General features: G+C 38.1%; 1 protein-coding gene across 5 annotated transcripts in view; it reads left to right on the forward strand.

Annotated features, from left to right (window-relative positions):
- Window positions 1–16,820, forward strand: part of carmil2 (capping protein regulator and myosin 1 linker 2) — a 45,714-nt gene that overhangs the window by 12,947 nt on the left and 15,947 nt on the right. For all 5 annotated transcript variants that reach the window (XM_084124884.1, XM_084124885.1, XM_084124886.1 and 2 more), the window contains 23 exons: window positions 202–277; window positions 1,852–1,940; window positions 2,046–2,140; window positions 2,241–2,327; window positions 2,472–2,581; window positions 2,830–2,907; window positions 3,138–3,214; window positions 3,298–3,402; window positions 4,397–4,466; window positions 4,545–4,626; window positions 6,205–6,301; window positions 6,497–6,551; window positions 7,284–7,456; window positions 7,855–7,923; window positions 8,005–8,098; window positions 8,186–8,284; window positions 8,376–8,504; window positions 9,418–9,531; window positions 9,665–9,837; window positions 9,950–10,037; window positions 10,127–10,219; window positions 11,190–11,256; window positions 13,720–14,105. In XM_084124884.1, coding sequence (XP_083981010.1) covers window positions 202–277; window positions 1,852–1,940; window positions 2,046–2,140; window positions 2,241–2,327; window positions 2,472–2,581; window positions 2,830–2,907; window positions 3,138–3,214; window positions 3,298–3,402; window positions 4,397–4,466; window positions 4,545–4,626; window positions 6,205–6,301; window positions 6,497–6,551; window positions 7,284–7,456; window positions 7,855–7,923; window positions 8,005–8,098; window positions 8,186–8,284; window positions 8,376–8,504; window positions 9,418–9,531; window positions 9,665–9,837; window positions 9,950–10,037; window positions 10,127–10,219; window positions 11,190–11,256; window positions 13,720–14,105 — 2,506 coding nt within the window. The remainder of the gene's footprint in view (window positions 1–201; window positions 278–1,851; window positions 1,941–2,045; window positions 2,141–2,240; window positions 2,328–2,471; window positions 2,582–2,829; window positions 2,908–3,137; window positions 3,215–3,297; window positions 3,403–4,396; window positions 4,467–4,544; window positions 4,627–6,204; window positions 6,302–6,496; window positions 6,552–7,283; window positions 7,457–7,854; window positions 7,924–8,004; window positions 8,099–8,185; window positions 8,285–8,375; window positions 8,505–9,417; window positions 9,532–9,664; window positions 9,838–9,949; window positions 10,038–10,126; window positions 10,220–11,189; window positions 11,257–13,719; window positions 14,106–16,820) is intronic.

Genomic DNA, 16,820 nt, shown 5'->3' on the forward strand with positions numbered 1-16,820 from the left:
TCCATTTAATGTATGTAATGTGCTGAATAAACTAATAATAAAAAAACTTACTGACCCCAAACTTTTGAAAGGAACTATTTTGAATAAATAAATTGATTAATTTATTTATAAATGTTTAATATAAAAATGGTCAATATATCTTTTTTATGTTTTTTTATAATAATAATAATAGTAATATTAATATTCTGTTAATGTTAATAGGGACTTGGCTTTAGCAGTGGGCGCTCTGTCCTTCAACCAGTGGTTTACCAAGATATGCAGCAAGGACTTCAAACTGGTATGTACGGATACTACTGGGCTAATAATCATGCATACTGATAAAGAAAGCTGTTAAAGGTATGGTAGGCAGTTTCAGAGAGGCTAGCAATAGCAAGCTAGCTTTGAAAGCATAAGTTCCCACCCTCCCTTCAGAGCGCTCTCTAAAAAAAGCCACGCATCCTCCAAAACGCATGATGGTACACAGCCAGAGCAGAAGTCTACAAAACATCACGAGAGATGGCGATAAATTACCTCATGTCTCAAAGTACATAACATTACAATAAACGGAAATAACTTGTAGAGGGCTGACACTTGTACCACCTGACTGCTGCGGATTCATTTCGGCGTTGATGTCGGCGCCGAGTGATCTCAGCATGAGAGAGAAGGAGTGGGGGAAGAGGGAAAGAGATGTATTCTGAGGTGAGACTTGCGTCTCAAATGGTGATGCTAACTTCACAAGTGAGAGTTCAAATGTTAATTTCCTTTGTTTTCTCAGAGAGTTGCCCTCTCTTCCAGTTCTTCCAGTTTTTCCAGTCTTACAGCCTCGTGGGCAAGTGCGCTGACATGTAGCGCCGTTGTGCTTCGGGCGACTCGAGTTCGAGTCCCGGCTCATGGACCTTTCCCAATCCCATCCCCCCTCTCTCTCTTCCACCTCACTTTCTGTCTAGCAACTGTCCTATTCTAATAAAAGGCAAAAACGCCACAAAAAACAGCTCTGGGTAGAACATCACGGGTTGCCATCTCGTAATTACGGTAATCACGACATGGCGTGAGCGCAGCATAAGCTTGTTGTTTTGGTTCAGGAGGAACTGTAAAATATGACTGCTGTTTGTTTGCGGCGCTTGGTGATTGTCTGTCTAGAACTCTGCATAGCTTTACTGAACTATGCAGATGATGATGTGATGTCTGCGCGAGCAGGGTGTGCGGAGGTATGCAAATACATATGCTGACAGGCTGGTTGGACATTGTATCATTTCATTTGGTCCGAATGCAATGAATGAACTTTTTTTGTTCCTGAGACTTCCACAGAAAAGATACATGTACATTTTTTAAATATTTAAACCACCTCTATTATTGATTGCTATCAGGATGTGAAGAGAGTTTCAACCAGTATAACAAAAAGTGTTTATGGAAAACATTGCCTACCCTACTTTTAACTTGGAGCAGAATTGTTGTTCTTGTTTAGACTTGGCTTATTCAGTCATGTCAGACCTTCATCTCCTCTCGCTCCTGGCTGTGGAAAGGTCAGATATAGGCCACTTTCCAAATAATAAATTGCTGGTCTGACCATGACAACAAGACATGCTCAAGGGTGACTTTGATCTCTGTGTGATACAGTATACTCATTTAGATGGAGAGAGGATTTAAGGATGGGTAGAACAATGAATTGTAGCCCGAAGCCACTTTCTTGAATCAATCAATCAAACAAACAAGCATATTCTTTATTTAATTTTTTCAGTATTTTGTGGCTGCACAGATCACAATTCTTCCCACTCAACATGTTTATCATAGTGTATTATGCTCAATTCATGTCAATCTTGGTATGTCTGTTTGGCTCAAAAAACGTTGAGAACCTCTTCTCTTTGTTCTCAGACCCCTGATGTGCAGGAGCAGGTCCTCTATATGATCGCCCGGTCCTGTGCTCTGGAGGAGGTCAGTCTGGAAGCCAGCGGACTCAAAATGTGAGCTTAATCAAGGCCCTTGCACTTATGAAAAGTTAAACACATTTACCCAATTTCTATGTGTTACTTTGAAGCAAGTTGACTCTTTTTGAATTCACGATGCAGGGATTTTGCTGTCAAGATGGCCTCTGCTCTTCGGGACAATTCTGCCTCTATTGTCCATATCGTCAACCTGTCTATCAATGCAATAGAGGATAAAGGTTCTGATGCGGATTCTATATCTAAAATTAGGTTTTGCTCTGTTCATGGTTTTCTGTGTTATAGGCTGATGTTATGATTTCTCTGTTTACCGGCTCTCAGGTGTGATTGCTCTCAGTCAGAGTTTGTGCAAATTGTCCCGTGGCCTCAGTCAGCTGAACCTATCAAAGGTCTCCATGTCCCCAAAAGGTGCAGTTTTTATCTCTTACTCCTTTTGTGCATGTCAAGATGCTGCTTCACGACTACAAAAGTAACAAGATTCAAGATAATAAAGGGTTGGTTGCCATGGCATTGCTTTGTGAATGCTAATTCAGAGTCTTCCTGTTACACTAGGCCTCGGCTGTCTGGTTCAAGTTCTTCATCAAAGTACATCTCTCTGCAACACCCTTACCCACCTAGATCTGAGCGGAAACATCGGCTGCCTGGCCACAGAAGAGGCAGTGGTGAGTTTAAGAGAGCTGGGGGGATGTGGGGGATCTCTACATTAGATACACTACCATTCAAACATTTTTTTTTTTTTTAAAGAACTCACCCAGGCTACATTTATTTGGTTTCACTTGGCTGCATATTTTTTTTGTCATATAGGTTTTATTTATTGGCAGCATTGCAAAATTTAGCAAAAAACATTGAATAGGAGAACACTTGGGACAGGATGGCTTTGAAATCTCATGCTTGTCTGTCTCTCTTCTAGAGCCTCTTTAAGTTCCTGTCTGCTCCAAATGCAGTTTCTCACCTTGACCTCAGCTACACAGACTGCCCCCTAGACACAGTGAGTCCCATCAGTTATATTCTACATTTGATTTGATTGCTCATATTGTGGTGTAAAATGAATTAGGGAAGTTAAATACTGACATATATAATATTCATCCAATATTAGCATGAGACTGGGAATGAGACAGTTTGTACCCAAAAGCTGATTCAGTTGTTTACCAAATAATGCTTGAATTTTTCACTTCAGTAAAGAATCTGATGTACCTTTCTATTTCTGTTTCTCTCTAGCTGTTTGTGTCTCTGTCTGTCGGCTGCTGCACTACTTTGAGCTACCTCAACCTCTCCAGGAACACTTTTTCTCATAGGTGAGCCATCAAAAGTGATATTATGAAGTGTAAGCATCTCTACGCAGGCAGCATGTACATACTGATCTGTGTGGCTGTGCTAGGAAAGTACGAGAGGTCACGCGCAGTGTGAGGGATTTCTTTAGCAAGAACACTGTGTTAAAATACGTGGGATTGGCTGGAACTAAACTACCTCCAGAGGCTCTCAGGTATGGGCTTTGTTCCAATATTAGCATGAATGTATGTGTTATAAGCTTAAATTTCTTTCAATTTAGAATCTGTTCGCTTATGGTATTAAATATCTGCAACGAATTTTGTACACAGCACTGTTCAAAAGTTTGGTGTCAGTAAAATTAAAAAAGTATTTTACAAGGCAGAATTTATCTGATCAAAACTGAAAAGAGTAATATTTTGTAATATTTTTTACTATTTAAAATAATTTTCTATGGAAGCTTGTTGCAGCCTTGTTGCAGTTTGTTTTTTTCCTTGAATTTTTTTCTCAGAATTGCGTGATATAAACTCGCAATTGCAAGTAATTAAGTCAGAATTGTGAGATATAATCTCGCAACTTTATTTCTGCTGAATTGAGCTGACTTTATTTCTCAGAATTGTGAGGTTATATCCTGTAGTTCTGATTTTATTTCTTGCAATTGTAAGTTTATATCCTGTAATTCTGACGTTATAACTCTCAATTGCGAGTTTATATCATGTAATTGTGAGAAAAGAAAGTCTGAATTGTGAGATGAAAAAGTTGCAATTATCTTTTGAATTGTTTTATTCCGTGGCGGAAATAAGCTTCCATGGTTTTCTTTTTTGATACATTTCAAATGTGATTTATTACTCCAGTCTTCAGTGTCACATGATCCTTCAAAAATAAATTTGAATATGCTGATTTGGTGCCCAAGAAACCCTTCTGATTATTATCAATGTTGAAAACAGTTGTGCTGCCTATTTTTGTAGAAACCGTGGCAGAAACCTTTTTCAGTATTCTTCGAGGAATCTAAAGTTCAAAAGAACAGCTTTTATTTGAAAGAAATCTTTCATAATGTTAAAAATGTCTTTAGTGTCACTTTTGATACATTTAATCCTTGCTGAATAAAAGTATTATTTCTTTAAAAAAAAACTTACCTCAAACTTCTGAACGGTAGTGTATTTTTATTTTATTTTTTATCATTATTAATGTCCAGTGTTAATGTTGTTTAGATTGTTACTACAGGGCTTGGCCACCAACACTCATCTATCTGAGCTGGAGCTTGACATCAGCTGCTGTGAGGTACACACACTGACATGCACATCAAAGTATTGTATGAATCTTTTCTTAAAACTGTGTGTGATGTTGTGGTACATGTAGCTGAGGTCGGCTGGAGCTCAGGTGATTCAGGAACACATCTTCGAGGCCAAGGCCATCCGCAGCCTAGACCTGTCTGACAACGGTACAGTCTCTTATTTTATTCTCATTCACAGCTCCAGCAATTTGTTAACCTCCATTTATACCATCCTCTTTCTTTCTGTCAGATTTATTATATCGCTCTCACTTGACTGTCTCTTTCACAACAGCACTAGAGGGGTCACAGGGTCTCTCCTTATATCGGGTTATAAATCATATCTGACTGTTAAGTGGAGAGATGGAGACATAAATTAATCTGACTCGCTGTGTGTGTGCATTTGTCCTCTTGCCTCTCAGAAAACCTCTTCTTTTCATAAGATAAGAAAGAAGTAAATGGTGCGTTGTGTACATCTGTACAAATACCTCATAATATTTGCAGACATTTACAGCATTCTTTGGCATAGATTCTTTAGGAAAAATCTGTGGAATGGATATAAACATGGAAAACTCTTTTAATCTCATTTTGTCCAAAATCCTAATTTTCTTAACAGGATTCTAAACATAAAATATGCACAGAATGTTTCCTGACAATTTTCACAATTTAACTGTTCAAATATTTTAATGAAGAATTCATGTAAATGTGTTAACATGCAAAACAAGCTATCTCAAAACAAGAGAAGTGAAATTCATCATCGTTGGTAATCAACAGCATGTCACAGATGCTGATGACCGAGCTTATCTTGTATTTAACCCGGAATATTCCTTAGTTCATTGAATATTTATTTGTAATATGAACTAGATATCTGCTTAATAGAAAAATCAATGATTTTGGATGTTTTCGATGCTTCTCGAAGCAACTAGTGTTGCTTTTCAAGACCAAAGCTCATGAAAATGTTGAACCCTGGGAGAAGATGGAATCAGGCCATGCTATTTTTATAACCCAGGAGGAGACGAAGCAAATATAGGCGTTGTTGTGTCGGCAACATGAGGAGAAAGGCTCAACACATCAGTCAGAATAGCACATGACCCACTGGACCAGCACTGTGCGCCTGCAGGGCTATCATCACACCTGTCTGAACACATACAAACACACACACAAAGGAGGGAGAGAGAGGCTAGTGTCAGTGTGATATAAGTGAGAGAGATATTTGAATTATAAGATGTGAAAACATACTTGACTGGAGCACTGGAAATCATTTGATACTTGTAGTGATCATATGAAAGGCACTGTAATCGATTTATGGAATGGTATGCATAAAATTATCCTAATTCCCTAGATACAAGTACTTATTCATTAGATACTTGACTTATTAGATACAAGTACGTATTCATTTGATACAAGTACTTATTAATTAGATACTAGTACTTATTATTAGATACAAGTACATATTCATTAGGTACTAATAAGTATTTAATAGATACAAGTACGTATTCATTAGGTATTTAATAGATACTAGTACTTATTCATTAGATACAAGTACTTATTCATTTGTTACTAGTACCTAGAACGTGTTCTTTCTACTTGACAGGTAAAAACACAATGTTTACGGCATGTAGAAAGAAGAGGCATGTCTAATTTGGTAGCGAAGTGTGGCGGAAGTAGTAGAATGGCTAACATTGGATTGAAATTGAATTATTATTAAAAACAAATCACAATTAATAATTCGATTTTTTTCTCTCTCAGGTTTTGAGAGCAATATGGTTACTTTAATTCTCTCCATTGGTCGCAGTCATTCTATTCGACACCTTTCAATCGGACGCAATTTTGCCATGAAGTCCAGGTAAGTGCCATGTAGTTTAGGTGTGGATTAGTCATGTTTTCTTTTTTTTTAGATGATGTGTGTAATTTTTTGATTGTTCAGGAAACTTGTTAAATTTCTACATGGTTGTGCTAATGGTGCTGCTGAAATTATACATTTCCTTTAAAATGTTATCGCTTCCTCCTTTTCCTTTCAACTATTTCCCTTTTCTCTCAGAGCTCTTACAGATGTGTTGCACCGCCTTGTACAGCTAATTCAGGAGGAGGAGTGTGTGAGTACATCATTTTTAATGTCAGAAACCCTACACACATACACACACACTTTCCATTATTCTATTAGAATCTGCAGCCTCTCCCAAATGATATGAGTATTACTGCAAAATTGGATCACACGTCCCCCATCCACCATGGTTACGTACACCAGAACGTCCACCTACGGACCACAGCTCTCACATAACATTAACGAGAGTAGGAAGAGCTGCTATCTTTGCCTCAGTTAGCGGTGGAGATTGGAATGTGTGCTTCTGTGTGTTTTTGCGTCTATTCTTGTAATACTAGTACCACCAATAAAGAGAGAAGGTCCACAGAGACACCCCCCCCCCCCCTTCATTTCTCCAGCAAGCTTTGAATTTTAATTACCCAGAATCCCTCTCCATCAAGGCTCGCCTGGTCTCAGTAATTACACAAGCAGCTCTGACTCAAAGATAGGACTCATTAAAACAAACTCTCAACTTTATATAACTTTATCCACATTAATAAAAGCATTTATGCTCTCCAAAGAATCAGCGCTGGCCTCTCACGACCCAACCTGCTCAGTCAATACTGTTTCTTAAGCTAATGAGACTTGATAGAAATCTTAATGAGACTTACAGCCAAAGGTTAATGACTCCATAAAATGACTCTGAATGTAAGATCAATGGAACTTGATAAAGAAAATGTATGATGTGCAATTGTGCATATGGCTTGGATAGTGACCTTTTTACTTTCTTTTTCAAACTTTTTAGCCACTGGAGTCTCTGTCTGTATGTGACTCAAAGTTAAAAACAGGCACCACTATCCTCATCAACAGCCTGGGAAGCAACGCAAGCCTGTCAAAGATTGATATCAGCGGAAATTGTATAGGTGACACAGGAGCAAAGATGCTAGCAAAGGCCCTCATGATCAACACCAAGCTAAAGTAATTTTACATGCACACATGGTGACTTGCAGCTTTCTTTTGCTGATGTTCCTGTCAACGAGACATCATTTATTGTTAATTTATAGTTAGTTACAATAAGGTCTTGTTTGTTAACATTAGTTAATGCATTAACTAACAATGAGTAAATGTAATTTTACAGCATTTATAAACCTTTGTTAATGTTACTTGCAAAGAATGTTCATATTCATGTTAGTTGTGCATTATGAGTTACATAGTTAATGTTAGCAACTTTTGATCCTAAAAATGTATTAATAAATGTTAAAATTAACATTAGCTAAGACTAATGAATGCTGTAGAAGTATTATTCATTGGTAGTTCAATCCCAACTAATGAAACCTTATTATAAAGTGTCTCTCTTTTGCCCTGTTTTCTGACAGAACGCTGGTTTGGGACCGGAACAATGTGACTTCTGGAGGATTTATGGATGTGGCCAATGCCATGGAAAAGTGAGAGTAACCCACATACCTAAAGGGGTTTTTCAGTGAATTGTATTTGTTAAAAGTGTATTTCTTTGTGTGTTCAAACAGGAACTTGACACTACAGAACATGTCCATTCCTATGAGTGATATTCTTCAAGCCTATCGAAACACCCCAGAGAAGACAGAGGAAGCTTTACAGAAAGTTAGTTCTCATTTGCAGCACTATAGAAAGCCAGGAGAACAGATGATGACAAGATATAACTGACTCTTTTTGTATGCATATATGTAGATCCAGGCCTTTTTATACAGGAACAATCAGAGACAGTGTGCAACGGGTGAGGAAATGTGTCATCTACAGCATGGATTGAAGACCACTCGCTCTGAACAGGTTTGGCTGGATATATTCTTCCTATATGCCACTTTAACTGCCTATGATATAGTACATACTAATGTGTCTGTCTCTTTCTCTTTGTGCTCAGTTAGTGCAGGATCTCTGTAAAAAACTACAGGAAAGTGTGCATCCTTTAACCTGCTATAATATACAAGAGGTGCAGTCGGACATTTTGCTTGCAGAGGAAGCGCTTCAACATGCAAAGAAAGCCATTAGTGTATGAGATTACACATATACATGGTTTGCAATATTACAGATTCAAAATCTGATCATTTTATACTCTACTGTTCAAAAGCTTGGAATCGATACAATTTTTGCACGTTTTCGTGAATGTTTTTGAATGTTTATTGCTCATCTTGACTACGTTTATTTGACCAAAAATCCAGTAAAAACTTAAATATTATTATCATTTAAAATTTACATTTACAATGTGAATGTAAATGCATTTAAAATAACCGCTTATTTGAATATATTTAAAATGTAATTCACTCCTGTGATGGCAAAAGCTGAATTTTCAGCATCATTACGCCATTCTGCACATGATTATTCAGAAATCATACTAATATGCTGATTTGTTGCTCAAGAAATATTTCTTCCGATAATCAAAGTTAAAACTTTGTGCTGCTTAATATTTTTTTGGAAACTGTGATACAGTTTTTTCGACATTCTTTAATTAGTAAAAGTTTTATATAAAAATTAAATATTTTGTAACATTGTAAATGTCTTAACTGTAAGTTTTGATCACTTTAATGCTTTCTTGTTGAATAAAAGTACTAATTTCTTTCTTTTTTTAAAAATCTCCCCAAACTTTGAACAGTAGTGTACGAGCCATTGCTGTTATGCAGTACTATTTGAAGTATTTTAAAAATGAGTGTACTTAATAACAGGGTACACCAGATTTCAGAAATTTATGTGATAATTTATTTTTAAAAGAAAAGAAAACTGAGAATTTAAAATTTACATCTTAAAGTTGTAGAATATGTAACATAAAATATTAAGACACATATGATGTGGATGTTAAAGATGCACTGCATAGTAGTAATGGCTGATATATTTTTCTGTTTTAAATTTTTATAACAATGTGGTGATGCCCTAACTCGTGGTGTTTGACATTTGGCCTTGCCTCTCAGTCTTTTGGAGGACTCTATGAGTTGGGCAGAGCGCCTTCTAGTGGTCACATGCTGAAATGCATTCTCAATGACGCAGCTACAGCCCTGAGGAGTGAGATCACTGAGGAAATCCAGGTAAAGTCATGTTTTTTGGGTGTGTGTTTGCATACAGAACTCTGTTGTGTCTGTTATGTAGTACAGATTGCTTTAGTGGAGGTCACTGTAATTCAATGGCAGTATAAATCAGACTTTCTTTTGTGCTGTGCAGGAACTGGCTACGGCAATGCTGCAGTCCGCCCAGCTGACCTGTCCCAGAGTCGTCCAGAGGTCAAGTGTCAGCGAGCAGCTGGCGGATCGTGTGGCCAAGAAGACACGTCAGGCTGCACACTTCATTCAAAACACAATGCAAGAGGCAGAGAACAAAATCAAAAACAAGCTCAGGTGCGACACGCATCACTATTAACACTATTAAACTCTTAAACCCCCCCCCCCCCCCCCCCCCCCAAAATATGAATTTGTTACTCATGTTTCCCCCTCTCTCACTCTTTCTCAGTGAACTGAAACTGTCTGTCAGTGTCTCTCTGGTGGAAAGTATAATTGATGAAGTTCTTCAGGATTTGTCAGTGGCTCAGGAGAAGCTGGTGAGGGTTTGCATTTATGAATGTTTATTGTGCACATGAGAATTGTGTGTGCGTATATGACATGCAACATATATCTCTCTTGCTTTTAGGACAAGCATATGAGGGAGTTTTCCCAGTCCACCAATATCAAGGCCAATGTTCCTCAGCTCAGAGTGATGGAGCATGAATTCCCTACAGATGATGTGAGATGATTCGATTCTAGCATTCTGATTCACCACTTACTCACGGCTAACATACACTAACTCTCAAAAGTTTGGGGACAGATTTTTTTTTTGAAAGAAATTAATAATTCTATTAAAGGTACACTATGCAACATTTTGGCCCTCTAGCAGTTAAAAAACAAAACTGCATGCATTTTGCATAAGAACATTGTTTTGGTTGTGCTTTGACTCTGCCTGACTGTGTCTATGAATGTGGTTATCTTACTGCTCATAAAACATTCACTACTTGGCTTAAGAGATATAATCAAGTTAGATAATGTAGCTATACCCATTAATAGACACAGTGATTCCTTGAAAATAAATCCAGACCATAAATAAAACCATCCCATCAGGTCTGAAATATAAACACTTATAATAGGCTTAGTGAATCAAGGTAAGACAAAAACACGTTTTGGAAGAAGGATTAATGATGCATTTACTCGTTATTTAAATTTGGTTAATTTTGAACAGAAAAGTTACATAATGTACCTTTAAGCAAAGATGCATTAAAATGTTCAAAAGTGGTGGTAATTTTATTTCAAATAATTATAAAGCACGTAGTAATGCCCTATTCTGCATGACCATATTCTACATCCATTAATCCTACCCAATACCTAAACTTAACTACTACCTTACTAACTATTAAAAAGCAGCAAATAGGAGTTTATTGAGGCAAAAGTCTTAGTTAATAGTTAATTAATAGTGAGAATTGGACCCTAATCTAAAGTGTGACCATTTAATATTATTTTTTTGTAATCCAGATGTTAAAACCCCACTTTTGCAATTTAATTGCTGTGCGATAACAGGTGTGCTTATATCAGCTGTGGCTTCAACACATCCAATCAGAATTTAGAGTATCTGTTTTAGAATTTGAACTCCATTATAAATTCAAGTTGTTGCAGTAATGTAAAGTGAGAGTTTGATTGCAGTTTTTCTCTCTGCGTGATCATAGTACGTCCCCGTCATCTGGAGGAACAGCTTCCACTCCCGTAGCATCCGTCCCGCCCCTTCCATCAAAAGTAAGTCCCTTGTGTCTTGATGCCGACAAGTGCTTCTTTCTCTCTTTCCATTCGTCCCTGCTTTTGCGCTCCTAAATCAAATGTGATTGGGTGCAGCTTACACTGGTGACACCATAGCTGCATGTTACTTGAAAGCTGATTGGCTGTAAAAAAAAAAACTCTGGCACCACACACCACAGCTGTTGAGGTCAGAGGTCTGTTTAATTATGCAGTCATCAAAGATGTCAGAACAGGAGGGGTTAAAGTCTCTTATCTGAACAAAACCAGCATGATATTTACGCATCCGATCAAATGCACTATCAGTATCCTGGTAGCAGGACACTTGCTGCAAGAGACTTTTTTTCTCTTATCATTTATTTTAGTAATCATTATAAATTAGGTATCATTTGAAAGCTTAAACACTCAAAATGCATCATGTGGAAACCATTTTTGAAATTGGACATTGCGTTAACATGAAAACGGTACTCAAACACCTTTTGGCGGGCTCAATTTTTTGTGATATAAACTTTAACTTTGAAAAACAACTTGGTAGACATACAGCTTTGATTTTCTAGCAGTTTTAGAGTCCAAATTATTTTGTAAAATATATATTTAGCATCATATAAAAAATGTTTAGTATAGTGTTTAGTTCAGCATTTGCTTTTACCAGCAAAAAATGGTGCCTTTTTCTTCTTTAAAAAGAGTCTAACCTTAGGTCTGTATTCCAAAGCATTCATGAATTACAACCATTTAGGTTCAGATCTATGTTTAAAAAGGGGTGTGGCAGTTAAAAGGATATGGTTAGGCAGATCTCATTCAACGACAACCTTTATCTAAGCACACGTAAACTGATTTAATGACAACCCAATGTGTGATCAACTTGTGCAAATGTGTGAGAATGGGTGTGTATGTGTTGCAGTATTTATTGTAGTAGTGCTATAGTGCACATGTGACATCAAAAGCGGGCTTTGTTGTTTGAAGTCCTGGCTGTGAGAGCGGGATCCCCCTCTCATGGGATTTCCCCTCCCTCTCTAATTGGTGTCTATCTGTGGTGTGTGTATGAGCCTGAGACAGCGGGGTTTGATTTTGGGAGGTCCCACCCTGTCTCTACTATATATAATCAGCTGTGTAACACACTGCTGGCAGCAGCTATAACTGGAGCATAGCCCTGTTACTCTCACACCACTGAGCCCCTCAGACGAGGGAGGGGGGCCACCCGCTTACAACCATGACACAACCCCTCCCCCAGTCCCACACCCTTCTCTTCCTCTGCTCTTTTGTACCTGTCCTCCTTTTCTCATTCCAGTCACATTTCACCCCAAGATAAATCAGATGAAGAAATGATAATTTGCTTAAAGAAAATGAAGCCTGTTAGTAGGACCATTTTTTGTATTGTGACATTTTTATTATCATAACTGTAATGCAAAGACCTAATTTATTTTTTTTAAAGAAATTAATGCTAAAGAAATTGATCAAAAGTGACAGCCACAAGACATGTATGTTACAAAAGATTTCTTTTTCAAATAAATGCTGTTCTTTTAAACTTTCTATTCATCAAATAATCGTGAAAAAAATTCCACAAAAATGTTAAGCGACACAACTGTTTCCACATTGATGATAATAAGAGCAGCAAATCAGCATATTAGAATGATATCTGGAGGATCATGTGACTCTGAAGACTGGGTGACGTGGGTGTAAATAGTTAAATATTTTGTAACAGAAAACATTTTAAATTGTAATAATATTTCACAATTTCCCTGTTTTTCCTACATTTTTTATGAAATCAAATAAATGCAGCCTTGCCAAGAGGCTTACCTTATATATATATGTGTGTGTGTGTGTGTCTATATATATATATATATATATATATATGTTAACATGCATAAACTTGTATGTTAACAGGTTTGGTAGTATTTTTTTTTTACTGGGTAATTGATGTATTTCAGTGATTGTTATTGTAATACAGTAAAAATATTACAGTAATGAGAACTGCCACTGAAAATAATGAAGAATCGAAAAAAATACCACAGTAAAAATTTGTGGGGGAAATGCTTAATTGTCATAATAAATAATGTCACAGTGCAAAAATCTGTAATCCTCTTCATTTAGACATGATTTCCTATATGCAAACTATAATTCTAAATAAATACTGTATTTTTATTGGTTATTTATTTTGGGGTAAAAGATGACATATTTTCTAGACATGTTTTTGGGAGATTCCTCGGCAGCCTGCATCCGTCGTGTGAATATCCTGAACCCTTCGTGATATCCAGCTTTATCTTCCCCCTTGCTTTTTCCTGCCTTTTTCGCTGATCTTTTATACTCCCTCTCGCATCCTCTGCTGTAAATCTGCAGATCCATCGCTCCATCTCGATCTATTTCTTCCTCTCTATGTAGATACACACATCATACAAGCTTCGGTCTCACCCCTCCCTCACTATCTCCCTCTGTTGTCCCTTATTTCCTCCCTCTCTCTCTCTGCAGGTTTGTTAGATGTGGAAGGGGAACAGCAGGCGCGTGCGGCCACACATCCCCAGCAGGAGGTAGAGGAGAGAGGAGGGGGATGGCCTCAGGTCTCCAGGGTAGGAACGGAGGAGAGGAGGCGGGCCCTGTCGTTGTCGTTGGTGACGGGTCTGTCAGTCACCGCGGCAGGCCAGCTGAAGCCAGGAAGCTCCTCCTACTCGAGGAGAGAGGCGGATGCTGCTGCTGCTGCTGCTGCCGCTCTTAGCAACAGAGAGCCCCGGCGCTCGGAGCCTGCACCTCCTCAGCCCCCTATGGACCTGCCCATCGAAGGCCACACACTGAGGCACTACACCCGCTCCAGGCCCAGACCCAACCGCCGGAACAGGCAGCCTCCCAGCAAGCCGCAGGTAAGACGGGAGGGTCGGGAACCGAGAAGAAAGGAGCATGGGAAGGGTTTCGAGAGGCTGAGATGGGGACGCTGCTGGTGGAGAGAGAGGGGGAGGGAGACTGCTTTCTGACGGCACTGCTCAGGTTGATTCGTCCGCAGCTCCTCCAGGCTCTCTCTCACACCGTCTCCTCCACCCCATCTCCTCATTTTTTCCTTTCTCTCGCTCACGATATGCGACGAGAGATGCTCAGGGAGAGGGTGCTGCTGTGGTGGGTTGAGATTTTTAGGGTGTGTATCCTCCATTGCCATTTTCAGGCAGTGTGTGTGCCGTCGTGTTTGTGAAGCTCAGCTGGGCGGTGTGTGCATGCTGTCAGAAATGGGCACAGTCTCTGTCCAGCACTGATTATTGCCGTTTGAGCTTGGTGTGTGACTGCTGTAGCATCTCAATTATTAATGTCCCCAGATCAAGGAGGGTTTCTCCCTTTCTTTTCGCACCCTCTCTGTCATCAGGAACGGAGGATCCCTCCATTCGTGGCATTCCCAGGGTGTGGGATCGAAATCTGTTTATTCGGTTGTACAGATTCACCTGGGCGTTGTATAAAGGAGAAACTGATTGCGTGTTTAAATGAGATGTAATATTTAGGTTGGCGTGTGACAGTCAATGTATTTCTGCCGCTGATGCTGCAACGACAGTGTGTGGTTGCATTGGCACACTGCGATTCTGTTGAGTCCATCCCGTCTTTCCTGTTGAGTCGAGACTAATGTGAGATATTATATCCTCACTGCGGTGTCTTCATTACGTGAGTGTGAGATGGACAGAAAAGAAAAGAAAGGCAGAGGATGTATTTTTCCTCATATCTGTGTGTGTCCACTTGTACATCCTGTGAATGGCCATTTGATAAATGGTTGCCATAGTGATGGGCTTTACAGTGTTCTCAGTTGTAGCTGCTCACACACACATGCCTTTACACTGTTGTGTGTCTAATGTGCTCCAATGGCATGTGGCCTGTTTATTGATGCCGCCATTGTGAGGTGTGATGTGTGCGTCTTTGATGCTGTGATAAAGGTGCTATTGTGCCCTCACATTGTGATTGTGGCAAATCTGTGTGGTTTTCAGGTATTATATAATCACAGGTATGTTGAAAACTACCCTATCGAGTCATTTGAGCCACATTTTCTTTCTTTGCCACCAAACTTTGGTCATTTTATCTCTTTTTGGCATTAACTGAATTTAGTTTTATTGCAAAAAATTTGCTATGATGGTACCATGTTACAGTGATGGTGTCAGATAGTAATACCACAGTGTACAGTGCCTTTCAAAAAATACCATGGTACCATGATATATACACTGCCGCTCGAAATTTTGGGGTCTGTAAGATTTAAAAAATAGCTAAATCATTTTTAAAGAGGTCTTTTATGCACATCAAGGCTGCATTTATTTGAACAGAAATACAGTAAAAACAGTAATATTGTGAAATATTATTCCTATTTAAAATAAATGCTTTCTATTTTAATATATTTTGAAATGTAATTTATTCCTATATAATGGCAAAGCTAATATTAGCCATTACTCCAGTCTTCAGTGTCACATGTTTATTCAGAAATCATTCTTATACTGTAAGCTGATTTGGCGCTCATCATTTTCCATTTTTACTCTCCATGTTGTGCTGCTTAATATTTTTTGGCAACTGTGATACATTTCAAGAATCTTTGATCAGTTCAAAAGAAGCGCATTTATTTAAAAATAGAGATCTTATAATTCTTATAAATATCACTTATGATGTTTATAACTTATAATGCTACTTATACTGACACTTATGATTACCATATTTATTTACCATGGTACTTCAAAAGAATGCATTGTATTACTGTCTTGGTAGTTTCCTCAAAAATCATGGTAATGCCATAGTACTGTGATGCCATTTGATTACGACCTTTATTAACACTATTAGTATCCAAAGGTATTTCAAAAATACAATGGTAGTGTCCACATAAATAATTATAATATTATGGTACTGTACTGTGATATGGTGTAAATCACTGTATTCACTTGCCATGGTGCTAAAATGTATGTCTAACAATAACATAGTACAGTAGTGTCCACAAAAATCATGGTAACACAATAGTACTATGTACATATCATTATCACCTTTAATTACCATAGTATCCCAAGGTATGTCAAAATACTTTGATAGTACAGTCACTGTAGTGACCACAAAAATCGTGGTAAAACCATAGGTTTGTGATACCATCTACATATGATTACCACCTTTATTTACCATAGTACCCCACGGTATGATGTATTACCATCATAATAGTGTCCATATAAACAATGGTAATGTACTGTGAAATGTGGATCACCGTATTCTTTTACCAGGTTATGTCTGAGAATGCCTCAGTACCATCACATTAGTGTCCACAAAAACCATGGTAATATAATGGTATTTGCATCTTACATCTGCTGTCATTTAGATATGTTAAAATCTTGTGTGTGCTTACTTTAGTGTAGTTAGGAGTGGTTGGTAAATTATAGGAGGATCTATATAGTCATTTGGTTGCCATTTTTATATACTATACTGGTACATTATGTCATCGTCTTAAAGAGACCTTTAGCTGTTTCTGTGTTGTCATGATGACTGGCTTGTGTAAGTGTAATGCTGAATGTCATGACTGCCTGTTGGTGAGTACCAGTCACTATGGACAGTTTTTAGAGTGTGTATTTTCACACAGTTAA

This window comes from Abramis brama (assembly GCF_963993115.1).
Source record: "Abramis brama genome assembly, chromosome: 9".
Taxonomy (NCBI): domain Eukaryota; kingdom Metazoa; phylum Chordata; class Actinopteri; order Cypriniformes; family Leuciscidae; genus Abramis; species Abramis brama.